The sequence below is a fragment of the Micropterus dolomieu genome, linkage group LG13 (genome assembly GCF_021292245.1).
Source record: "Micropterus dolomieu isolate WLL.071019.BEF.003 ecotype Adirondacks linkage group LG13, ASM2129224v1, whole genome shotgun sequence".
Classification (NCBI taxonomy): domain Eukaryota; kingdom Metazoa; phylum Chordata; class Actinopteri; order Centrarchiformes; family Centrarchidae; genus Micropterus; species Micropterus dolomieu.
In genome coordinates, this window is record NC_060162.1 from 15,244,454 (window position 1) to 15,269,273 (window position 24,820).

Here is a 24,820-nt window from a genome sequence, read left to right on the forward strand (position 1 = left end):
CCTTTGACTCGTCAAGGAAATCCCTCCGCCTGCTGTGACTAAATGTCACAGAAGAGGATTAAGGTGGGATGCAGGGAAATCCCCCAACAGTGAGATGGAGGTAGTCTGATAAATCCAATCCACCGCAACCAAAAGATTCAAATAATTTAAAGAAAGTGGATATAGTGCACCTCACAGTGACTCATATGGCAGTGGGCAGAGCAGAGACAGCGATACCCTTCTGGAAAGTATTGTCGCTGAAGAAAAGCGGCTTTGTTCGCACGGGCCGAGTAGTGACAGAATCACATGATCTATTCCTGGATGGGAGAGACGTAACACTTAACGCTGAGCTGCTCAGTTGAGATGATGATTGAATTTATGAGACTGTGAAACTTATTACACTTGTGTCTAAAAATAAAGGAGCCAGAGTTTTTTTAGATCACAATTTCAGAAAATGACTTAATTAATTATTATTATTAATTATTTTATGTGAAAAGACAATTCATAATACCCCTTTTTTACTCGAAGGACTATATATTTAGATTATTTTCTGATAAAAAAAATAAACTCCACAGATGCATTATTTTTATGTTTGAAAGAAATGGTGTCCTTCAGTGCTTTAATATTACTGTGGTGGACAATAATGGAGTTAAAAGGAAACCTTTTTAAATGTCTTGTTTTACTACTGAGGGAGTTAAATGGTCATTTTTTTAATGCCTCTTACATGAAGCCATATATATTCTGTTCCCTTCTAATTCAGCATGCTACACTTTCCCATGAGATGAATGGGTCTTGTTACTGGTCACTGTGCATCTATGCTGACGGGGGGGGGCTGCCCTGCATCAATGAGCCTGTTGATCAGAAAAGACCACTAGACTGGTAATGACACGGTTCACTGATTAGACCAGGAGAAAATAAAACTCAGCTTTTTCCTCCGCGCCTATTTAAGTAGGACGTTCGCGCTGATCTCCCTCTACCTCAGATACTGACACCTGTCTGGATCCATCGGACTGCTACGATCCTACGATGATTTGGACTGCTGCTCTCCTGGTGATTGTTGTTTCGATCAACGTTAATTCTGGTGAGGGTCCTGCTTGAGTCTCAGATGACAAAAGCTACATTTTATTTACGTAATTTTGATTGAGAGTTTTGCTTGTCAACATTTTTGCAATTTTATATTCCAGAGGACTACTGTTATAATGAGCAACACTGTGGTAAGTAACCTATGAACTACTTTCTAATCTTAAAACACGGAGAGTGAAGTTCAAGAATATGATCTCTTATTAAAATGTGAAATTAGTACCATGTTCCCTTTTTTTTTGTGAATATTTCACCAGCCAATGGGCAATATTAATCAGCTGAAATAGACTATGATTTTATACAATTAAACTTCTGATACTTATTCATTTTTAAACTACTTTTGGTTGATGATCACTAAAATGAAGCAGTGTCTTCTTGCAATCTTCAATCAAGTATTTCACAAGGAAAGAAAGAAAATATTTGAAAAAAAGGAGCAAAATTTGAGTAGCATTTTTTCTTTCTTTCTTTGACAGAGCTATTTCACACAAGGTCCACTTAGCTGTTCTGGAGATTTTGATGGCATCATGCAGTCTTGCTCAGCAGATATTTTGAGTGGGTTGGCGCACTCTTCACTTTGGAAATAGTACTCACCAAAACAAGAAAGAAAAACAGAATAGTATTTGAACATTTGAACAGCTACTATACAATTTGACGACAGCTCGGCGTGTAAAGATGACATGATCGAAAGCTCTGGAACAGCTACTAAATGGGCCTTGTCAATAAATGACTTAGTCAACTTACAGACCTGTTTCCAAGGTCAGGAAATTAAGATTCAGTATTTATCTTCTTTGCCATCACAATAATAATTTTGAGGTTTCATCTTGCGACCCCATGGAGAGGTCCTGACCCCCAGGTTGAGAACCACACGTCTTCTGTTCTGCCTTCAACGGTGTATTCGGTTCTTATGTGGTTCCTTCGCCATCCCCAGATCCTTATGCATGGGGAGACATGTTCCCGGCTTGTCACCCCTTACTTGAAGAGCATCACTCCCCTATAAATCTGGACCACCAGATGACCAGAAACGAGTCTCTGGGATCTTTACATCTGGAGGGCTTCGACGCGATCCAAACAGGACACTGGACTCTTAAAAACGACGGACACTCTGGTGACTATACGGGCAGATACTATCCTGAACATGGTATGGTATTGTCTCTTGTGTGCATTTGTGTTGGTGATTACATGTTTGTGTTTGCTCCCAGTCATGCTCCAGGTTGGCAGTGGCATGTCGGTGAGCGGTGGAGGTCTCCCAGATGTGTACCACACCATCCAGCTGCACTTCCACTGGGGAGGCCTGGCCACCAACGGCTCGGAGCACACGGTAGATAGACGCAGATACCCGATGGAGGTACAGTATGGTCAGTAGACAGCTCTACACTGTCACCAACCAACTGTTGCAGCAGGCTGGTGCAGCGCTGCCTTCCCTTTAACATGCTGTTTTGTTTATTTCTAGATGCACATAGTCAACATGAAGTCCATCCATCCAAATTTGACAGCAGCCTTGGATGATCCAACAGGACTTGCTGTCCTTGGATTCTTCATTGACGTCAGTTTACATAAATGTGTCAACAGATTCAAGCATTTGGGGTTATGTTCACACAAATGCATCCTGATTTTGTCCTTTCTTACAGGTTGTTTACGCAGACAATGTGCACTTTGGACTCGTATCACAAAAGCTGTCCTCTGTTGCTTACAAAGGTTAGAGGACACTAAAAGAAAATGAATTCCTGCCTGCTGTTTGTGTTGGTTTTAACTCTGTACTATTACGGCTGTGCATCCTTTCCTAAGGCCAAACTACTAAAGTCAAGCCATTTCCGCTGATGAGCCTTCTACCGAAGCACAACATGAGTCAGTATTACCGTTATTATGGCAGCCTCACCACCCCTCCATGTTCTCAAGTGGTTGTATGGACTTTGTATGAAGTCCCCATCTACATATCGTGGTCCCAAGTATGTCTCATAAGTAATTTTGCTGACCAAAAAAAACAAACAACAACATATAAATGCTGTGAATAAACTTGACTTTCATATTTTCTCCTCAGCTGGCTCAGTTTACCTCACAGATCTTCTCCACAGAGGAGGATGCAGAGCAGGTGACACCTCTGCAGAACAACTTCAGACACATCCACCCCACCTTCAGTCGCCTCGTCTCTGCGTCCAAAGATGCCAAACTCCTCACAGGGAAGGCCAGTCGTCCCCTCAGGTCAGCGGTGTCAGTGCATCTGCTTCAAATCATTTTGCTGGGAAGCTTCATCTGTGGACTTTAGCACTGTGTTATGTCCAAATCAAGAAACGCCAAACAAAGATGAATTTGTGTTTTTGCCACTCAGTCTACCCCAAAATGACTTTTAAATGCAGAGTTTTACATATTTAAAAAAAAAAAAACTGTGAAGAAGAGTACTGTAAAATGTTGAATTGTTACTAAATATTTCATGACTGTGCCCTGTTGTCTCTGCGGGATTTAACTCCATTAGTGCATTTTAAAAATGTGATAAAACAGACTTGTTACTAACAGTTAAAAATTATGTGAATGTGAGCAATGATAGCATTGAAATGTGTTTTCCAGTGACAGCCATGTATGCATTTATGTCTCCAGGCCTCTTGCACTCATAACTTGTTCTCGAAAAGGTACAATCCTAACATAAATGGTCTTTTCATTTTTTTGGGTCAGACGTTGTTTGTAACTACACAAATACTAAAAGTAAAAAGTGATGATGAGACAAAAGATACATTTAGCCTGAACGCTAACTAGATGCTAGTCAGCATGCTAACAATGATAATGCTAGCATGCTGATGTTCTGCAGGTGTAATGTTTACCATGTTCACCACCTTAGTTTAGAGTGTTAGCATGCTAACATTTGCTAATTTATACAAAGTACAGCTAGGCCGGTGAGAATGTTATTAGTTTTGCAGGTATTTGGTCATAAAACAAAGTAAAAAATGTTGACCTTATGATGGCTAGGTGAAAAGTGCTGAAAAAGGAAAATAAAAAGTATTAACCATGAAGATCTGTTTTAGTGGAACTGGCTGTTCATATCAAGTATTTTCATAATACAGATCTTGGAGTTTTGCCACAGTGTGTGGTGGCACCTTGTATTGTCTTGTAAACAGGAATTTCAATTGAAGAGGAATTATATAGGAAGTTATCTTTACAGCATCATCTTCAGACAAGCCCACACAAGGCATGAGCTGCATGGATGTACTGCATCAAGTTATTCCCGTAAAAAACTTTCCCCCTGACTTCTGTCATATCAACAAAACCACAGGTGTAGTTAATAATATTAACCGTGACATGGCTCACTGATGCACTTAAATGGAACAGAGCCATCGTTAATGTTCTAAGTAACACCAGTGCTTTTTCTACTATGACAAGTCAAAATGCCTGCTGTGAAAAAGGCCTATAGCAGAACTCAATAACAAAGGGCCTAACGTAAAGTGGAGGTAATAGTCTGCTAATGAGTAGCCTCTCCTGCGCCAACATGCAAAATATTCTGTGTGCATCATTTGCATATTACCAGCATTAATATAAACCAGCAGCGTGTGGAGAAGCACTTCAGTATGCAGAATAGGCTAACCTGCAAAAACACACCTGCAAGAAAAGAGTATCACATATGGGATTGACACTTGAATGTCAGTTTACAATTTTAGGTTTCTCATAATTTTTCCTATATTCAAACAATAAACATGTCCTATTCTGTCACATTTGCTGTTGTTTTTTCTGAATAGTGAGCAGCATGTGCTTTTTTCCCCTCTGCTCTATTTCCTGTGTTGCAATGCCTATTATGCAAAAAAAAAAAAAAGAGTTCTAAATCTGTGTCAAAGGTGTGTCAGCGTGAATTGTTATAACACAACGCAGCAGGCACACATTAATCTTAAGATTAACTGGTTACGCTTAAATGTGTCTCTTGAACGGCAAAAGTGCCATGAAAATAAAAAAAAACATGACATTGAAAGTGTCTCTGTGGTTACCAAAGGAGTTGGACACAAAACAGGAAGAACTCAGTTGGAGTGATAACATAAGGCCAATCAGATCACTTGGTGTGGAGGTGTGTGTGCCTTGGTTTGTTATCCTTCACCGCTTGCTCTCCCATCCTCCTCCTGTCATGGCCTCGAGGCGGCACACACAGTAAGCCTCCCTCTCTCTCTGTACTGTGTGTATGCCAGCTTTAGCTGTGGTGACACCAGGCTGCAGATTTTCACTGAAATCAAATGCTACAGCAGCAGAACTCACTGATTAACAAGAACACATCACCAGAGGAAGAGATGAGAGGAAATCAGCAGTGCTGTAGACTTTAAACTTGACTTGCTACCTTTGGAAAAGCATAACATGGGTCCTATAACAGGCAGGTATTATAACAACATCTAGTATTAGTTTAAAGGATTTAGTGTCAGCCAAAAAAAGGCCCTGTTAACTCAACTGATCGTCATTCAGAGACTTGAAATGCCTTCTCTTTTTGCCTTTTTGTTTCACTGAGACGCTTCTTAGACCCATTCCCACCTGGAAGTTGCTGTTTGAACATCTTTTCTGGGTTCTGGGGATCGAACCAACGTCCAATCACAATCCTGCTTCCCCAACCTTGGGGCCACCACTTCCACCTAATTGCATTTTTAATGTACAAGTTTTGCCAATCAACACTTTTGATCTGACTTGGCCTTGCCTCAACGATCTGAGACCTCAGACTTGTTTTGAAAAGCTTGAGGATTGACTTGGATTTAAAACTCTAAAACTGAGCAGAGTATGCTTGGGAGGAAAGCTTGTTCACCTCACATGGTTTCTCATTCCAGGATCAAATCACACATGGAGAATCGACATTAAGGGTTAACACGACACATTCTCTAAAGTGGAAACAATCTCTTTTTTTTACATTTTGTCTAAACTTTACTGGCAAAGCTTTCATTTGTTATTGGTGCTGTGAGAGTGTGAATCACGACCGGGTCCTCGATCAAACCAGCCTGACAGGGAGTCATTGTTTTGTCAGCTGCTGCCTACTGTTTCCATTCATGAAAATCTGCATCAGTAGGACCGGTTGGGTGCATTTCAGATGATCACCCATCAATGAATAAATCCACTTATAGCGAGTTTTCTTCACTTTATTTCCCACATTGTGCCTCATGAAGAACAACCACTGTTTATGGATGTATGCAAAATTGCTTTATTTCCATTTTTTCCTTTTTCATACATTTGCTGTGTAATAAATAGACATGAGAAACAGGCTGATGCTTCAATCCTCTTCCCATGCCAATTCTGCACCTTTGTTTTTTTTTTCTCCACACCGCAAACAACTTTTCATAGAATTTACAACAGAAAAAAAAAAACAAAAAAAAAAAAAAACAAAGCTTGACACAAGCCGAATTTCCTGCTACCAGCTCACCGCTCGCCTCATATGTTACATTAACCTCTGAGCTGTGTTTGAGTAGCAAATCCCAGGGAACAAAAAAATATATATATATTTATATAGTTATTCACAGTTACAGTATTTACACATTTCAGGATTACAAAGCAAATGGGCAGAAAATGAAGACGTTTCTACAAGAAACAATCTTTCGAAAGGGAGGTGGAGACTTTTCCTGTACACAGTGGACCTTTTTCTTTTAAATAAACAACCTTTTAAACCCTCAGATTCCTTTTACAGATCCCTGAAAATATTTTTAAATACTCAGTCTTTTGTTTTAAAAAAAAAAGAGGGAGATGCATCTTAAAAGTGTTACCCCTGTGAAGATAAAAAAAGCTTTAGATCTGCTGTACAAGTAATCATATACAATATAAACATCACTGGTGGAAAAAAGAAAAAAAAGAAATACCAATCCAACCAAATGAAAAGCAATGACAGACTGTCGGGCTAAGAGATGGCGCAAAAGCAGAAGTGCAAGCCTCGAGTGCATTCAAATATTTTTTTATCCGAATGACTACATAAGGAAAGACCGACCCACGCGGACTACGGCTGAAGTCTGCCGGGGTCGCAGAAACACTTCTGTCTCGCGCGAAACGTTGAACACTGGTAAAGTGTTGCAGCTGAAGAGGAATCTATGAGCACACAAACATGACGGTCACCCCCAGGCACAGAACAAGGAAGCCGAAACATCAACATTAAAAATACAGGCAGCAATTGCATGTGAACACAGCTCCTGGTGACAGCTCCCTAAAAATCCCCATTGCCTGCTCAGGTGAAACAAAGACAGTTACACATTCATATGGCACTTAAAACGAGAAAGAAGTATTTTCAAACGCTGCCCAGTGGATGTAGACAGGAACTGATTACATTTTCTTGCTCTGCATGATTGGTTGGCCTTCTGCGCTGTGGCCTACAGGGGGCAGTGCGCACAAACACACACAAACATATGATTACAAATCCTCTCAATGAGAAGCCTGACGCACACATTCACACACACACAAATATAGTGTCTTTGAAGAAACAAGCAAGAAGAGATCTACCTAGACAAAACTGGAAAACTATGGAATATCATTAATACAAATTCTGCACGCCATCTTTAAATCTTTGCATAAACTAACAGGAAGCAGCTTGATCTGTTATTGGCTGGTGAAAGCAGGGGTGATATCCAAATATTCCAGATTTTGTGGCAGGATGTAATGATTTCTGTTGCTTGTTTTTTTTTTTTGTTTTTATTATTCTTCTTCTTCTATCAGTTTGATTAATTTCCAAGAAAACTGGTGCAGAGGAGGTAGGAGCGAGAAAGCAGGGTTGCAGTCCGTGGCGGGCCGTGACACTCCGCCGCCTGCTGCCGGGTGGAAAAGAGCGCCGTCTGCCATCTGCTTGGGTGCTGACCACGTCTTTCACCACAGAGAGGTGTTTTCCTGGTGGGCTTGTGCGTCTCGACAGTGTTAGTAAGCAGCTGAACATGTGAGTCTGTGTTGTTTTTGTTTTCTTTGTACCATGTGTGGTGTACATAAAGCTTATAAGACGAATGAGAGGGGGGAGAAAGTGTAAAACTGTACAAACCGTGACTGGATGTGGAAGGAGCCATGCTGAAATACTGTCTGACGTTGGGGGTGGGGGTTGGTTGCTGCCTCAGCAAGTCAAGTGTTTAGTAAATTCTGGGTCACTGGCAGACATATAAAACTATGAGTTTTTCATTTCAAGAGCACCATAAATCGTAAACAATCTAGAGTTAAATATGTGAAGAGTGCCGCGCTGGAAGCTGAACCCTATCCAGACGACTTGCAGGTTTCTTCTCCCAAACAAAACCTTCCCTCTTTCTTCCTCCTCGTCCGGGGTCTCGACATGTGCATGTCTGGGAAACTCGACAGCGCTTTCACACCCTGGAGAGGACTGACCTCAAATGGACGTTAATTCAGCGTTCCCCTACAGTTCTCCGCCCCGCACAAACACGGGATCTTCTCGTCCTCGATGGGGAACTTGTAGTCGTAAGTGATCTCCTCGTTGACGTTAATGGGCTGTCTGGAGTAGATCACAATCTTCTTTTGAGACTCCACTGTGATGACCTTCGCATAACAGTTAGGCTGAAGGAAAGGGAAAGAACAGGTATATTTAGAATATGGTTGCTTTTAAGCTCATGTTTCGGTGTCATATGTGGTGCTGAAGCTTTTACAAATAGGAGAACCATGTGGCTGTCGCCTTACATTGCAGCTGTGGTTGATGAAACGGGCGAAGTTGCCACACTTCGTAGCATCTATGATGGTGTCGTGGTCAACACGGAACATGTAGCTGCTACCGATGCCCTCCTCCTCGTAGCGCTTCTCCCGCATGTCCGCAATCACCTGCCAGTGGAAGATGGTCGCTTGTTAGAAGGTTCACAGCTCTGAAAGCTTTTTTCTGACATAGAAATCCACCGGGTCTCAACTTTAATCAGTGGTGCTGAATTGTGCATCTTGCCATCAGGCAACACATCAATAGCTCCGGTCCTCTAAAGCAAAATGAGCTACCTAGCTTGGTTGCAACACTTTGTGCTGTTATGGCACTCCAAGCAACATGTGGGCATCAAGGTTTGGTTGTGTCCCATTTTCAGAGGCTGTATAGAGCTTGCTATATAGTTGCCCTGTGTTATTTATTGGTTATGATGCTTTAGTTTTACTATTCACATTCTGACTACTACTAAAGTTACTTTGACTTTAGGTTTTGTTGTTGCACTTTGCACTATTTCTGGCTGTTGTTTGCAACAGAAATGCAACCCTGAAGTCTAGGTATATACAGTATAATCCCTCATAAATATTTAATGGAATTACTCACATCAAATATTTCTTAATAATCTAAGAACTAGGGATGCACCGATTGTACGTCCACCGAAATTAAATCAGCCGAAAATGGCAAAAAAAGTGCACTTTCGGTGTTCAGCCTAATAAGTCAAAAGACTTTTTTACCAAACAATTACGCTGACATGTCGGCAGTGTGGAAGCATTTTATAGTGTCCCAGAAAGATCGCTGTTTGCAGACACTGTTCTGCTGAATTATCTCCTAGCACATCCACTCCATCTGTGGCTGGCTTCTTAGAAAAGGCAACAAACTGTCTGACCCGCTTTGAGTGTTTCTGTCACTCGTTTGTGAGAAGGCGATTAAGCTAGCCGCACCTAAATTTGGAGTCCACAGGTATTCAAGCCTTTATGGTAACTGAAACGGACAAGAGCGAGCTGACAGGCAGGTTAGCAACTTTATCCTGGTTCACGGTTTTCAAAAGAAGGTCTCTATACAGTATGGAAATACGATTAATTGGATTATATTCACAGAAAGTAGAAAACATATATTACATGTGTCCATGAAAAGTAAATGGACACATGTAATTTACTTTGCCAGACCCTCTCATGTCTCAGAGACTATGGGGGTGGGCCCCATAGTCTCTCCAAATCCTGTGGGAAAAACTGAGTAAAAAGCACATTTAAAAAAACACAACAAGTGAATGTATTTGTTCAGTATTCAGCAAATCTTTTCATTATATTCGGTTTTGGCTTGGCCAAGAATTTTCATTTCGGTGCATCCCTACTGATAACCCTGGTTATTAGTAACATACATATATTTATTTTTGGAAAATAAGGAACACTGAGAGTCAGGTACATTGGCTGATTTGTAAAAGTGTCCTAACTGTTTACACACCTGCAGAAAACCAGCTTCAAAACGAACCAATCACAGCCTCTCACCTGTCTGATGTTCTGTCCCACGTACTCGATCACCATTTCATCAGCAGCAATGGGCTCCATCGCAAACAGACCCCAGTCGTGGATGAGCGACTTGCAGAATCGGATCTTTTTCTTACGGAACTGAAAGAGAGAAAGTGTCACTTCTACGCATCAGGAAAGCTAATATTCAGTGGACTTTTTGAGATGGCAAAAGTTGCAATGACAAAAGTCTGTTTGTCTTCTGTTCTTGTTTACTGTTCTTTTTTTTATAAAATCCAGGGTGAATCAAACTGCCCCCCCGCCCCTCCTGGAGCAAAGTTCTATTTGACTGTGTTTACCTTCAGCTGGTTGAACTTCAGCAGGTCACTGTCACATGCGAACGAGGACAGCAAACGTCGCTGCTCCGAGCGCCGCTCTGAGCCAGCCCTGGTAGAGGCGTGGACCTGTGCAGGAATGCTCATACCCTGGTGGAGAAGATGGAGTCAGAGGTGTTTGCCCACAGCAGGTTTACATATATTTTTAAGCATCACAGTCTGTTCTCAGCAGCCTACCTGTGTGTCAAACGGCGGCTCCTCTGACTGCAACTTCGTGCTCTGAAGATACTTGATCTTATCCTTCTTGTCGATTTTGTAGTATCCCTCGCTCCGCGCACAGCCGGTCATGTGATCCCTCATGCCATCGTCTCTTCTCTTTTTCTTCACTCCAGGGATGTTGGTAGGTGCAGGGAAGTCAAGGAAACTGAAAGGGGCTTGAACCACAGCTGGGACAACACTACTGAAGCTCCACAGATACTCAGTACCAGCCAAAAAGTTCCTCATTTTCGCCACCAGAGGGGGCTGCGTTTTGATACACAGTGCAAAACAACTATTAAAAAATTCACGTATGTACCTTTCTAACTGGACTGATCTTTGCGGTGTGTGGAGCACAAATACACAAAAAGATTAATATATTTAATAACATTTAGTGTAAATCAGCTGACATCAAACAGTAAAGGATATAAGGATGGTTGACCCAGAGCGTGTCGTTGAGCCAGTCGTTACCGTTATCCTGTTGGAGCATCTTGTCGTAGGTGATCTGCAGAAGCCGCATGTCTTCCTCATCTATGCCTTCGTTCCAGATGTCGTACAGGATGGTCATCTCCTCAAAGTCGGTGCGTGGGGTGAAGTACGACCGGGGAGGCGAGGTGACGGGGGACAGGCTGCCCAGCAGCAGCTCCTCCCAGCCTCGCCGTGCCCTCCGTGTAGTTTTCACGGCCACAGGTGCCTCTTCTTCGTAGGACAGGAAGCAGTCTTCAGCAGGCAGGACCGCCTGAGGCTCAACCTCTCCTTCCCGGAAGTCCAGGCTCGGGTGGATCGGGGACTTGGCAGATATCGTTTGCGAGCATAGATCGCTGACGTGCGGGTCGTGCGGCAGTGGGGTGGACCCCGATGAGAGCTCCAGAGACTCATCAGCTGCAGAGACAGCTGGGATCTTTTTGCCTTTGGGTCGTCCAGGTTTCCTCTTTGACGGGGCAGTATCTGATGGCACAGGGACGTCTACAGTGAGACCAGCGGGCAGATCTTCAGGGACACTGGCTGAATGCTCTGTTACAGCAGACAGGGCCTGGTTAGGCAGGGCACTAATGGGCGGCTCCTTAAAAACTGGTCTATCGTCTAGGCTCTCAGAGGATATTTTCCTATTAAGAGTCAGTGCTGTGGGGTCAGGGAAGACAGGGGTGAAGGTTAAGTCTCTTCCTGGAGTGCGGGGGACTCCAGCACTAAGGACAGGGGACTGTGCAGGGTAGGAAAAGGGGCTACCAGGAATGTGAGGGGAGCTGAGCAACAGGCTGCTGCCCGTCAGCGGGCCTTCACTGCCGGGTGTGTTGGGCACTGTGTCCGTGCTCTGGGACTTGCCCAGACTTCGGGCACGCTCCATCAGGTCCCTGCCCGGCGTGCGGGGGATATCCTCATCTGTGGGGAGCCTGGCCCGCTGAGGGAGGTCAGGCAGAGGACCAGGGGGTGGATGAAGGAGGGAACGGCCTTCTAATGCCGGGTGAGGAGGGAGAGGGAGGTGCATTAAAGATGCAGAGACAGATTTGGGAACAGGTGTGTTTGCATCTAAATGGGATGGGGCTAATCGACCGGGGGTGCAGGCTACTTCCTCGGGCTCTGCTTTACCTTTGGCTGTTGTCTCCTGGTCGCTGTCGGGCAGGGTGCCTGTGGGAGTAGGTGGTCGAAGGTTCGCTACATGCTCCTGAGGTTCAGACTTCACCACAGGAATGCTGCCGTCTAGACTGATGTTGTGCTCTGTGACTACAAGACAAGAAAGTATTCTTCTTATTTAACTTCTGACAAATATACTTCCAAATGATAAATACCTGTTCGACCTGAATAATAATAATTTAGGAGCAAACCTGGGATGCCTTTTGGTGATGGTGGCTTCAGGTCCTCCATTACCTCCTCCTCGGGACTAGGAGGTCTGAGTTTTGGCTTGCTGCTTAGCCCCTCCCTGCTCCTCTGGTCCTCCTTATCCTCTGGGACTGGTCCTGCAGGAGGACTTGGTGCCTTGGTCTCTAACTCCACCTCTTCTTCATCAGAAGATGAAGACGTAGAGGACGAGGAGGATGAGGAGGTCTTGGTCTCTTTGCCTTCGTGCTCCATGTCTTGTTCCGGTACCTCCTCTTCTTCCTCCTCATCCTCTTCCGAGCTCAACTCGTACTCAGACGAGCTTTCTCCTGAGGAGTCTGAGCTGGCCTTGGAGGACGCTGTACTCTCTCGTTCTGCAACAAATGAGGCAAATAAATGATAGAACACAGGAAACAGACAAAAAACAACCAACTCTTGCCGTCTGATATTTAAAGTACCGTCATCAGATGAATCTGAGGAAGTGCTCTCACTGGACGAGTCTCCCTCGTCTTCATCATCACCGTCCTCATCACCGCTCTCCTAAGAGAGGATCACAAATTGTAAAGATGTACACAAAACGCACAAATATTCAAAGCACACCATGTCAAGGATAATCCAACAGATACACGATGAATTGTAATTTCTGAGAGCTTACTTTGCCTAACAACAGCCTATCGGTAGCCTCAGTTTCATCAGGCTCCTCCCTGTCGGACAACGACTCCTCCTCCTTCCCCGAGGTGTCCACCTCCTCCTCTCCCTCACTGTCCAGTTCAAGTGGCCGCGAGTGCCGCCGCTTTGATGACATGTTGTCAGCATCCATTTTGGAATCATCCAAGGGGAGCTCAGCTGGGTCTCGATCCCGGTCTGAAAGAAATGAACCACAAGATAAATTAGCTATTTGCAATTTCATAACACCAGGAAGAAAAAGTGAATTGTGAATGTGTAGACCAAAGAGTATTTGGTCTGTTGTATTGATAGTAGAGGGTTACCTTCATCCTCCAGCTCGTCATCCACTGGAGTGGAGGGTCGGGCCCGTTTATTGTCCCCTGCTGCTGCAGCCTCAGGCTTCCTTTTCACCTGAACACAACACACAACCATTAAAACACCAACAGGCAGTGCAACTGGTCAAGAGAAAAAAAGAGACATTTCCAGGCTTACCTTGAAGGAGGGTAAGCGGATGGCTCCTCGCAAACCGATTCCCAGGCCCATCCCCTCATAGCCCAATCCATCGCCCTTGTTCCAGTTCTCCAGCAGACTCGAACCCATGGTCTCTTTGGGTTTGGGTCTTTCTTCTTCCTTCGCCTCCGCACCCTTCACTGGAGTCAAAGACGCCTGTGTGAAAAACAGAACATGATTTTTAATGCTAGGTAGTTATTGTATTAAACCCTGGTATTTTACTGTATTAAACTGCAGACCAAACTCATGTTTAATACTCTGCTGTCACTTGTTATGGGGAATCAATATATTGTATGTGATTATTTCTCTCAAATTATACTTCTTGGCTTTGTATGTTTTAAATAAGTTTCTATATTCACAAGTTTGTGAGTAAGCCTGAAAAGAGATCCAAGTCTATTTTTGTCTATAAGTCTGATCAACAGTCCAAAACCCAAAAGTGTTCAATTTAATAAAGCAACAAATCCCCCAAATTGAGAATGTTGAACCAGTGAATATTTGGCATTTTACCTTGATTAATTAATGTAATTTATTGATCATCAAAATTTCAATTTCAGCCCAATTTGCATCACAGCCACAATTAATCAGCAGATTTTTTTAATGGAACTTTTCAAAATGATATTTACTAATAATGCCAGACTCTGCGAATGTGGGTTGGACAGAGAGATACATCAATTAAAACTACATCGAAGTTGTGTTAATTAGTCTTTTTTTAATACCTGCAAAAAGCATCATTTTTTTAAATTGATGACTTGATGTTTATTGTGAGCATTTATTTATTTATTTTTTTTTAAACAGGAGGCACACTTAGAAGTCAGAACAAGTATATTTTCCCATTACATATACTGTGCATGCGTAACTCTATAACACTGTATTTGTCTCTTGGACAGTGAAATTACTAACTTACTACTTACTAACCTTTGCTGAGCGCTCCTTCTTATCCCACCAGTCATCAAAGGCTCTAAAAGCCACCACCTCCACCATTTTGCGGTTGAGGTCCCTCTTCATGATGGCCTTCAGCTCTTTGACAATGACCAGCAGCACACCGTCAACAGTGGCCTTGTGAGGATCCTCCTTTTTACTCTCATATCCAGGCGGAGGAACAGTAGGGTTGAACTTTGGTATACTGGGAAGCTGCCATTGTTGTCCGGGTGCTGCCGCGCCGCTAGCAGGTGTAGCACCCATAGACAGAGGCGGGTACGGTCCCCCAAAAGGCCCAGATGCACCACTGTCCATAAAATGTGGATAAGGATAGGGCCCTCTAGTCTGAGCCATGCGACTCAGCATCTGCTGCTGCATCTGGAAGGACATGGGAACGGTGCTCCACTGCTCCCACCGCAAGCAGTTCATCAGCTCCATTTGCACAAGTGGCATCATGCTATGAGGGTAAGGACTCATGTGCTGCAGCATATGGGGAGGCACTCCAGGATGACCGGCCAGGTGAGCATGATGTCCCGGGACGGCAGAGTGAGGGGCCAGATGGTGATGTGGCATGGGGAAGCCGGCCTGATGTGGGAGAGGGGGGAAGCCGGGAGGAGGGATGGACATGGTCTGCATCGGGGACACGGCAGAGTTTACAACAATGCCCTTGCCACAGTCTCCACCATTGATCGGAGTCCCGGGCATCTCATCGTCAGAGATTTCCATGTCCTCTCCCGACGACTGATGACACTGTGTGAAAAAGGGACAGGAAAAGGGACCCGTCAGGACTATGCAAGGTCTATTTTTCACAGGTTATGCAAGCATAATCATCTGCCCTTTCACCTCCATGAGTAAACGCAGTCTACATATGGAGACTTAAGATCGAAAGGCTCAGGAAAAGTTAGTAAGGCCCCTTTGGTTTTAACAAGAATTATGGGTGTAGTTTAATATTATTCAGTATTAGTTCTGTACAATACCTGATTTTTAGTAACAATACCAAATCAATTATTTTTATTTAGACACTTTACTTGTCATATGTCTCCAAAAAGAAGCCAGAGTTCTTAAATGTTAAATGTTTAAGCACAAGCAGTCACTCCAGAACTTTGCCTGAATAAAATCTAAATGAGGAAAAATATGTACAAAGAATAAGTAAACAAAATTACTAATGTGACAGAGTGTTCAATGCCATCCTACAGTATTATTAGTCACTACCAAAAAGTTTCTGAGGTTTGATATTCAGTGAGTCAGAAAGAGCAACAAATAATTCAAGGGCTGATCTAAGTTCAAAGTTTGGTATTCGCGCTAGCATAAGTGACCCGTGTGGTAGTTCAGCACGTTTCCAAATAAAGCCGTTTGCTCTGGGCATCAAACTTTTTATTCCTAAAACCATAGTAGATAATGTGAATGCAATGATAATGTCAGCATTGAAATCTCATCCCTGCCTGTTTATTATCATAAAAAGGATCTCTATCACAAGCGCTGCAGAAATGAAACCAAGTAGAGTAAACTATGCATGGGGAGTGGAGACGTTATGACCAGTTTGCAGTGCTTGCTTTGTGATAACTTGAAATGTGAGACGCGAGACGCTGCGGCCAATCCGGACTGTCAGGCTCAGCAAAACCAGGAAGTGTGGTGCTGAATGGGGCAAACAGCCAAACTGTGTTTTACTCTGTGCAAGACTGTGGTGAGTGTTCAAAAGAGGAAACAAGAGTGTTCGATTCTCCAACAGCAGAACGTCTCTTATTTCTCCTTTCACAGCACAGCACAAAGTGTAGAAATACAACAGCACAGGCCAGATGGTGTTACTGTGACTTCAAACAGGGAGATCAGCTTAATATGAATGTGAAGGAATTTGTCAGGCTGCAAGTTATCTAAAAAACCTTTCATTCATAATTTATGTCAACTGTTTTACCTGCAGCGACAAGGATTTTTAAAAAATTGTTTTTACTTTCATCTTTTATACGTATATTCAGAGACCATTGTGTTAACAAACTTCACCACAAAGTTCTTAGACAAATAGTACTTATTCGTTGTTTTAACATCACACTTCTTCTTTGTACAAAAATGAACAACAAGACCGCAGTTAACTGAAAGAGCAGGCAGCTTTCTTGTGATGCCTTCATACATGGACTGTTGTGAAACCGGAACTTCCTTCACAAGGCAGAATGAAACAAAAGGGAAAGTTAACTACTACCACCTTACACTGAAACTAGACCTCACTTCCTGTGTCCTCCATGTAACCGTCATCCACAGCTGTGAGTAAACACCAGCACTGTGCTACTATCAACTATTCCAGACCGCAAACACAAGCTAATTTTCGCTACATTTGTGCCATTTCCTGTACAATGTGACAAACTTAAATATACATATTATAATTTTTAAGAAAAAGGTATTTAAATGGTTTACACAAATATAAGATCTGTGTCTTACCGTGTCCATTTTATCAGTGGGAGTGTGGCCTCGAAAATGTCCATCTTTGAGGTCATTGTTGCTCATCTTCTCCTGGACAGGAGAGCTGATTCTCTTCAGCAGGGAGGCAGTTCCAGGAATTGGCTCTTCATCTTCCGAGTCTGGCAGTGGGGTCGGACTGATGTCCTCCAAACCTGTGCTTGAGGGACGAGAATTTTGCTGGCCACCTTGGGAGCCGCTCGTGTAAGGGGGAATTGGGGATAGCTGAGAGGACGAGGAGGAAATTGGACTTCCCTCCATTCGCACCTCAGTGTCCGAGTCTCGCTCCTCCAGGAACGGCAACAGTTTTGTCCTTTTCTCCTTGAGGAGCATCTCGATGCGGGAATCCAAGCTATTGCGCTCTGGATCCAGCGTGGGGGAGCCAGTTGAGGGGCAGTGCTCTGGTGTTTGTGGAGGAGGCGTGGTGGGATGGGGCACGGGCTCCGGTGGAGGCTCTGGGATCGGGGGAGTTTCTGGTCCATCCTTGACGGGCATAAAGTCAGTGGCAGCTGCCAGAGGTGGCTGCGGCGGTCTGAGGTACTCGCCCTCCCTTTGCGCTGGGTGATGGAAAGCTGGCTCTGACGGGGGGAACGCAGGGGGCAGAGGAGCCTGGTAGGGCGAGAAGGCGGACTTGAAGTTGGGCGTAGCAGGGGGAGGCGCTGTGTAGGTGAAGGAGGGGGTGGAGGGTGGAGGTTCAGGTGGGGTGTGTTGGTGCTGTTTGAAAGGAGCTTGTTCAGACGTCGTACTTCGGTACATGTTGCTGCGGTACTGAGGCCTCTCCGGTCTGCGGTTGTACGCATCCTGGAACTTACTCTCGTGTCTGCGAGATTTGTAACCTCCAGAACTCTCGGCCCGGCTGGATTGGTACGCGGGTGTTGACTGCCGACTGGAATAATTGGAGTCTTGAGAGAAGGGCGTACCTGTCTGCCGTGGGGTATGAGGGGTACCCTGGGACTGGGGTGTGTCCTGCCTTAGGCTGGAATAGCCCGTCTCATGGGACAGAGGAGTGGTGGAGCTGCTGGGTGGCAACGTTCCTCCAGCAGTAGACACACTGCTCTCCGACAACCTGCGGATGGGCTCGCAGGCCTTTAGGACACAAACAGGATCGGGATGAGTCAATATGTCACAAGCAAACACACCAATCAAACCTCCACCACCACAACTAAAAATGTTAAAGACCCCTGACATTTGGTTTAGAGTGTCTTTAGGTTGTAACTTCAATGCAGTCATAGTAAATAGTTGGACAACTTTCCTCACAGATGACTAATTTCAGTGTACATCCATTAAGATCTTCTAAAAAAAGCAACTAGTGAACAAGAGTGTCTAGGCACAATGACTGGGCGATATCATGCTACAAGGCCAAAGTGCACTTTTCAATAGCTCTGTGATTCAGTGATTTCCACAGGTACGGGTCAGGATAACATTTTCTTCTGCTGTACTCCGCCACCTGCTGCACTGATAAAATAGATTACAGATAAGGACATCAGCTCAGAATGGCAAGTTGGTTGATTTCTACAAAATAAACGCCACAATTCAGTAATCACAGCTACACGATAATATACAACTGTTCTCCAGGCTGACCTTGCAAAACCCATTAGACTGTACTAAATTATATTATTATCTGACTCCCACTGTCACCATTAAGGGAGCAATTTCCGCATAAACCTCAACGGTGACCATAAAAATACAACTACTCACCAGTAAGGCTTCTGCCAGGCTTCGAGGAGAAACTTCTCTGGCCTCCTCTCCACCAACAGGCAGAGTCCGCGGAGTGTAGGTGCCATTCATCAGGAGCTGGAAGTACCTAAGGCGATTCTCACCTGCAGGAAGGTAAACAAGCGTGGGTCTGATGCCAAGTCTACAAAGCAGGTTTAATGCCTGCAGGCTTTATTCAAACTCATCTGGCATGATTTAAATACCAGTGATTATTCAATTGTAGCTAAACCCCAAATCTAAACATTTGTAGAGGGGCAGCACACACTTTCCTTTATGAGTACACACTTCCAAGTTACTCTGAAAACAGTAGGCGCCTTACTAACTAACACTCTATATTATTTATGCCTGCCTTTATATGAAGTGTAAACTGTAAAACTCTATTATGTTGTGCACTTAATATTATTAATGGAAATGGTCATCTGAAACATTATGTGTGATACATAGATGCAATAATCCCATGGCCCAAACATGTCAATAGATTTAACATATCTTACACAAAATGCAACATTTGCTTGAAACCATTCTTATTTAGACTATAAAAAAAAGAATACATTTGTGGGAATAATTCAAGAGAGTAGCACTTGTGTACTGAGTAAAAACTGTACATAATTTAATTAATAACACCAGTCATGATTTCACTGTTTAATCTAGCACAAATGCAAAACTGTTCAAATAATAAAATACTTTACACTGTCTTAAAAATGAATCAAAGTTAGTGTTCTGCATCAGTCAAAAAAATAGCCTTTCAATCTTAACTTGGAACAGCTAACTAATATTTCAGAGATCTGAAGGGGGAGAGGACTCTGACAGATCGTTTTGTGTTTGTTTACAGGTCTGAAATTATGCACAGTGGGAGTACACAGCACCCTCAGCTCTGGGCTCATGGGAGCAGACTAACATTCAATGAAATTCAATTACCCCACGTAACCAAGCAACGCGCCTAAATGTACACACGTGACATGCTGCCCTCCTAATAATTCAAAAACAAGGGGGCATTTGGCTTTGAGTGTTGTTTCGCTACTGCAGCAGAGAGCAGGCTCGATCGTGCATAAATGTAGGTTACAAGTCTTATCCTCAAATGGCTGGATCTCTGTTTACCTTTCGGGTCCAGCTCCACGTGGATGATGTTTCCCATAACAGACGTGTCGTGGAGCGACTGCACGGCCACCTTGGCGGCTTTCACGCTCTCAAAAACAACTTTGGCGATTCCCAAGTGCTTTTTGTTCTTCGGATTGTACAAGATCTCCACCTCCTCGATTTCTCCAAATTTTTTGCACATGTCGGTAAGAAATCCTTCCCTGATGTTGTCGTTCAGCCTGGCAAATGTCACCTCCTTTGGAGGCACGGGGCCGATGTAACACTCATCGATCTGGAAGAAGAAGGAGAGGGGTTACCGTTACAGGTGCTGTCGGGTTAATGATGCACCATGTGGGGTCATTTCTGACAGCTGAGATAAAAACAACAGTGCCAGAGTGGTTACGATGGACATGCAAATCCAGTCAGCTCTCTGCAGGCATCAGAGCAGCGCATGTTATTTTGGTTTTAACAGCCCTCCGACAATCATACTTTCACTCCACATCCCAAAGATGAGTGAGGGGGGTGTGTCTGCAACTTCTGACAGCCCCCCTCATCCACATGGAAAAAGCTGGCATCACACTTTCTGTCAGAGCAGATACCTTAAATTTCGGCACCGGTAGGTCCGTCTCTTTGTACTTAGTCCAGAGACGACCGATCCTGGGGTCTCGGACGATGTCCACTGGTGGCATCCCGGGGTTCTGTGGGAGAGGAGGAGGGGGGACACAATACTGTTTATCCATTCACAACTTCACATGGCTGTTGCAAAGTAGGTTTACACACGCCGGACGCGGTGTCTAATTAAAATGAACACCTCCGACACGCGGTTCACGATGTCGAAACATACCCGTTGCCGGCCACGACAACACAGCCACATTGTAACCTATCATGGAGGTCGGCTACTCGGTTACTATTGTAGCCGTTGCGCCGCGTCAAAGGTGGTCCACTTACGGGCATGTTGAAAGTCTGTCCATCGTAGCGATACAGTTTGTGCGATCCCTTCTTGAGCGCCGGGTCGATAATCAACTTGTAACTTCTCCAGTGGTGACTCCGCTTCTCCGCCGAGCCGCAGCCGGGATGACTGTCCATGCCGTTCGCCAAACCTGAAACGACAGGCAGCGACAAGGAGAGAAGAGCTATCGTGAGGCAACGCTAAACACGGTCCCGTTACCAGCCCCCAACACTTTCCACCAGCCAAACGTTACAGATGCATGACTTCGGTGGCAGGGGTAGCCCAAGTGAGAGCGAAAACGGGGACCTAGCGAATATCCCAGCTACGGAAAACAGGCATTAGGAGGGCTGGAGAAAGAGGAAAAAAAGAACAAGCTTACTTGAACTCTGCTTTCTGCCATGGTCTTCGTTCAATCTGTTTCTCTCGCCTGGCTTGGACATGGTTCGTCCGATCGAGTGATTTTGCTTTAATTGATGAAAAGACGAAATCGCTTTCCTTTCGCCGCTTACATTACATGATTTAGCTTGAAGAATACTGCCTCCTTTTCGGCGAGAGCCAACACATATTGTGTGCCTCTGGTCTGTAGCTTCTGTCTCTCCCACAATACACCGCTAGGCTCTCCCACCTCTGATGCCAGTCGCACTTTCGTCACAAACTTATTTTATTTCCACCGGTAGCTTAAAAATGCTATCGCCTTGTATAAAATTGCAATTTTTTAAGCGACCGCGATAGTCATGCTCGTCTGTGTGTGTGTATACACGAGCTCATTGTGGGCATGGTAACAGCTTTGTGAGGCTAAACCGCTAAATAATTTTTGTGTGGAATCTGCCGATTGCATTTACTCAAATGGCAAACACAAGATAGACACAGGGGGCAATATCTTCTTAACTGCCACTAAAGGCTAACATAATTATTTGGTCGTAGGTTTTTGTGGACAGAGCTGGGACGTTCACAAATACAAACATGTCGGGCCAAAACCCGAAAACAAACAACTCCTGTAGAGCTAGTTGTTAAATACTAGTGTGAACTGTCTAACAGAGGAATAGTAGGCTAATTTAAAACGATACACAGTTGCTAAGGTGTTGTATTAAGCAGCCATGCTAACGTGTATAACCGTTGGAATGCGGTTTGCTCTGTCAGTTAAGTCTAATCCAGACCAACAGAGTAGTGCCAAACTGTTGTGTGTTAAACAACCGCGGGACATTTTATTTATATAATCCTAAACCCGTGTGGACTTCTCGTGTTTATTGAGTTTTTTTTATGAACTGTATATTGTCGAAGAAACTGGATTTTGCTTGACATTGCCTGGTGTTTTGCAGTGCTTGGGCAATTGGCTGGTTAACAGCGGCAGCTCGGCGGGCCAATCAGAGCGCAGCAGCAGAGGAGCTGTCTGCTATTAGAAGCACGGCTCAGGAGTCCTTCAACAGAGAGCAGAGAGAGGGGGCTGAGCGCTCTCGGCAGCCATTTTCCTAAAACAGGACTCAATGGCCTATATGGGTTTCCTTTGTTCCAAAAGGGATCTTACACTTGATTTCCTCATCTCTCACGGACTATGATAAAACTATGATTCCTCCTTTTAAAGGATTGAGAAGAAGGAAGAGAATGTACTGGATGTAATACCCTGTGACATTTTGAGCCTTTTTTCCTCTGCCTGGAATCCATCTTTGTCTTAACTAGGTCATGGCACACCCATATAAAAGTATTTATATTTCTTATGTGAAAAGAAACCAAAATGTTGTGAATAAAACAGCTTTTATGTTTTTGGAGATGTTGAATTAGAAAGAAAACACAGTTAAAGTGACATTGTGTAATGGCTGGTTGCTGGCATTGCACATATGGCCTTGTAGGATAAGAGTAGCAATGAGTAAGTTCAACTCTTTTATAATTTCAAAGTTTTGGTAGTTTATTAATGTAAAATGTGAGGCATGCAATACCTGTTATTAAAAATATTTTTTGTCTATTTATCTATTGAGCAATCAGTTTGATCACAGAAGTTTTAGGTGGGATCTGTAATAGCCAACTTTATTCAGTATGTTCACTGGCATGCTTACAAATAGCATATATAAAGTCTACAGTTTAGGTTTTATACCACTGCTCCTCAAATGACAGAAAGCAGGCCATAGATAACAAATGGCCTTTTGTTAAATAGTTTATTGTGCTGCCTGCAATTTTGACTGTTGATTGATAACCCATTTGCTTTGATTAATGACTTTAAACACTTTCCTCTCACAACAGCAACGCTTAACACACTGATGGCTTATGTTGCACCCTCCCTACAACCGTGGAGACAACTGCAAGCACGATTAGGTTTGTGCTCTCCATTTGCTATTTAAGATCCAAATACGTCCAAAGTGTAAACGTCGGCTTGACCTTACTTCAAGGGCACATTCAGACTACGTTTCTAAAGAAGCCCAGTCAGGTAGCCTGTTTACCGTTTCGTTTCGTTTAAAAAAAAAAAAAAAAAAAAAAAAAAAGGACTGTAAAACCTAAGAGGAAACAGATGGAGGGAAAACTCTTATGGTGAAAATATTTACCTCAGCACTTTGGTGAAATGAAGTTAACAGGCCTAAACGCAGGGGCAGGAGGAATGTTTTCAGCTCCATCTTCGGATCCTCTAATAATGGCATTAATAAGGGGTGGGAATGCGTCTCCTGAAAAGGAAGGAATCCATTAGCACGAAAGACAGAGCTCTTTTGAAAACTTTTTGATCAGTGGTAGGCATTGCCTCTCAGCCAGCGAATATGCATCTTCAAGCATCATCTGTGTGGGCAATATGCAAACCATCTCCTCTCTCTCCCCTGAAGACAGGATTGCAGTCAAGTAGGCTATAACCTCTTCCATTTCGACATTTCTAACTGAGCTACAACATGTTAAACCACAAGGAAATGTTTTGAAAAGGTAATGGATTTTGAGCTATTTCACTTAATTTGCCAGTGTATATGTCTACATGTAAGTATTCTTATAGAGGACAGACAACATGAACAACTGTTTAAAACGCTACCAGCAAAACTATAGGCTATTGACTCTTGTAAAAAATTAAATTGTCACCAATATTTTTTGATTGATATTGTAAACTTACAGTTAGTATTCAAAACATGTAATCCAAGTCTTAAACGAGCAAAGGAATCTTAAAGGGAGAAATCTTGTATATTTCACTGCTTTCCTTTGTCCAAAGAGACCTTTTGGTGAAATGTAGGCTACACTTGTTCAATGGTTTCTCTGCTGTTCTCTTGTCTCAAAATGGCTTCTTTACAGACAAAGGAGAGCACTGTGCTGTAAAATGTTGCTGCGCCATAACTGGGTGAGGCTCGTTCACTCGGGGAGAGAGCAGGTTTTTTTTCTTTCCCGAGGACGTTTCTCGGTGATTCAACAGGAAGTCTTTACACCGACCGACACAGGGGCGATTTTACTCGAAAGGGCGTATGTTTGACATGAAGACAAAACGGAAGAAAAGCAGTCGACAGTGCGTGTAAAGAAGCAAACGTTAATAATAAAGTGGCGTATTCAGGCTGACTCGCCCTGGCAACGGCAGTAATCCGAGAGCTCTGGACGTTTGCCACGAGAGCTCGAGCGCGCTGCTCCCTTGCTGCGCCCCCACACACTGCCATATAAGGTCATCAGGAATCCTCTGCAGCAGCCCTGTTGTGCTGTATCTGGGTGAAAATAACACCGGGGGTGCCTTTGGCTTCCGCTCGTGCACTCTCTGGCGCGAGACAAAGACCGGCAGATCACCAACATCGAGTGTGTGAAGTGTGCAGATAGGCCTAATACAAAATATTTTATTCGGTAAAGAAGTTGAAAATACTGGAGGGGGATTATTCGAGCTCTTGTAATGGGTCCTCAGGTGCGCCACCGTTAAACCCTTTTTTTTTGTGTGTGTGTGTGTGTCAGAGGCCTGTTTTTCTTGTTATCCACTCCTAGATCCGGCTGCCAAGTGCGCAGGTTCCTCCATTGGCAGGTCACGAGGCTGTTGACCGCATTAATCTCTCCCTGCTTGCTAGACCCCCAC

At 43.8% G+C, this 24,820-nt stretch overlaps 2 protein-coding genes across 5 annotated transcripts; one reads left to right on the forward strand and one right to left on the reverse strand.

Moving 5' to 3' along the window:
• Positions 1-13: 13 nt before the first annotated feature.
• car15 (carbonic anhydrase 15) lies at positions 14-4,755 on the forward strand. The gene is made up of 8 exons (XM_046066581.1): positions 14-1,060; positions 1,164-1,193; positions 1,988-2,164; positions 2,259-2,404; positions 2,510-2,602; positions 2,688-2,754; positions 2,845-3,005; positions 3,098-4,755. Exons 1-8 carry the CDS (start codon positions 1,006-1,008, stop codon positions 3,320-3,322), a joined length of 954 nt encoding a protein of 317 aa, XP_045922537.1. The 5' UTR covers positions 14-1,005; the 3' UTR covers positions 3,323-4,755.
• Positions 4,756-6,184: 1,429 nt separating this feature from the next.
• Positions 6,185-24,325, reverse strand: setd1ba (SET domain containing 1B, histone lysine methyltransferase a). Of its 4 annotated transcripts, XM_046067335.1 has the most exons (19): positions 23,891-24,325; positions 23,346-23,462; positions 20,811-20,962; positions 20,462-20,560; positions 19,884-20,154; positions 18,768-18,889; positions 17,052-18,155; positions 14,619-15,371; positions 13,686-13,859; positions 13,517-13,604; positions 13,183-13,391; positions 12,986-13,067; positions 12,536-12,901; positions 11,142-12,434; positions 10,695-10,861; positions 10,482-10,607; positions 10,165-10,284; positions 8,656-8,793; positions 6,185-8,535 (listed from the first exon to the last, which is right to left on the reverse strand). In XM_046067335.1, exons 3-19 carry the CDS (start codon positions 20,946-20,948, stop codon positions 8,362-8,364), a joined length of 5,424 nt encoding a protein of 1,807 aa, XP_045923291.1. In that variant the 5' UTR covers positions 20,949-20,962; positions 23,346-23,462; positions 23,891-24,325; the 3' UTR covers positions 6,185-8,361. The 4 variants fall into 4 exon arrangements, with proteins under 4 accessions (XP_045923291.1, XP_045923293.1, XP_045923290.1 ...); XM_046067337.1 differs by lacking the exon at positions 23,891-24,325 and having other exon boundaries at positions 23,346-23,479; XM_046067334.1 differs by lacking the exons at positions 23,346-23,462; positions 23,891-24,325 and adding an exon at positions 21,191-21,792 and having other exon boundaries at positions 11,142-12,428.
• Between the last annotated feature and the right edge of the window lie 495 nt (positions 24,326-24,820).

What these genes read in the sequence shown, in the direction of transcription:
- setd1ba (XM_046067333.1), bottom strand. Translation starts at nt 21,251, where the DNA reads ATGTCCAAGCCAGGCGAGAGAAACAGATTGAACGAAGACCATGGCAGA. An exon ending in TGACGAGCTGGAGGATGAAG is followed by an intron (nt 13,392 to 13,516) that starts GTAACCCTCTAC and finishes CATTTCTTTCAG; the next exon opens with ACCGGGATCGAGACCCAGCT. An exon ending in ATCACCAAAAGGCATCCCAG is followed by an intron (nt 12,435 to 12,535) that starts GTTTGCTCCTAA and finishes CTTGTCTTGTAG; the next exon opens with TCACAGAGCACAACATCAGT.
- car15 (XM_046066581.1), top strand. Translation starts at nt 1,006, where the DNA reads ATGATTTGGACTGCTGCTCTCCTGGTGATTGTTGTTTCGATCAACGTT. An exon ending in TAAAAACGACGGACACTCTG is followed by an intron (nt 2,165 to 2,258) that starts GTGACTATACGG and finishes GTTTGCTCCCAG; the next exon opens with TCATGCTCCAGGTTGGCAGT. An exon ending in GACGCAGATACCCGATGGAG is followed by an intron (nt 2,405 to 2,509) that starts GTACAGTATGGT and finishes GTTTATTTCTAG; the next exon opens with ATGCACATAGTCAACATGAA.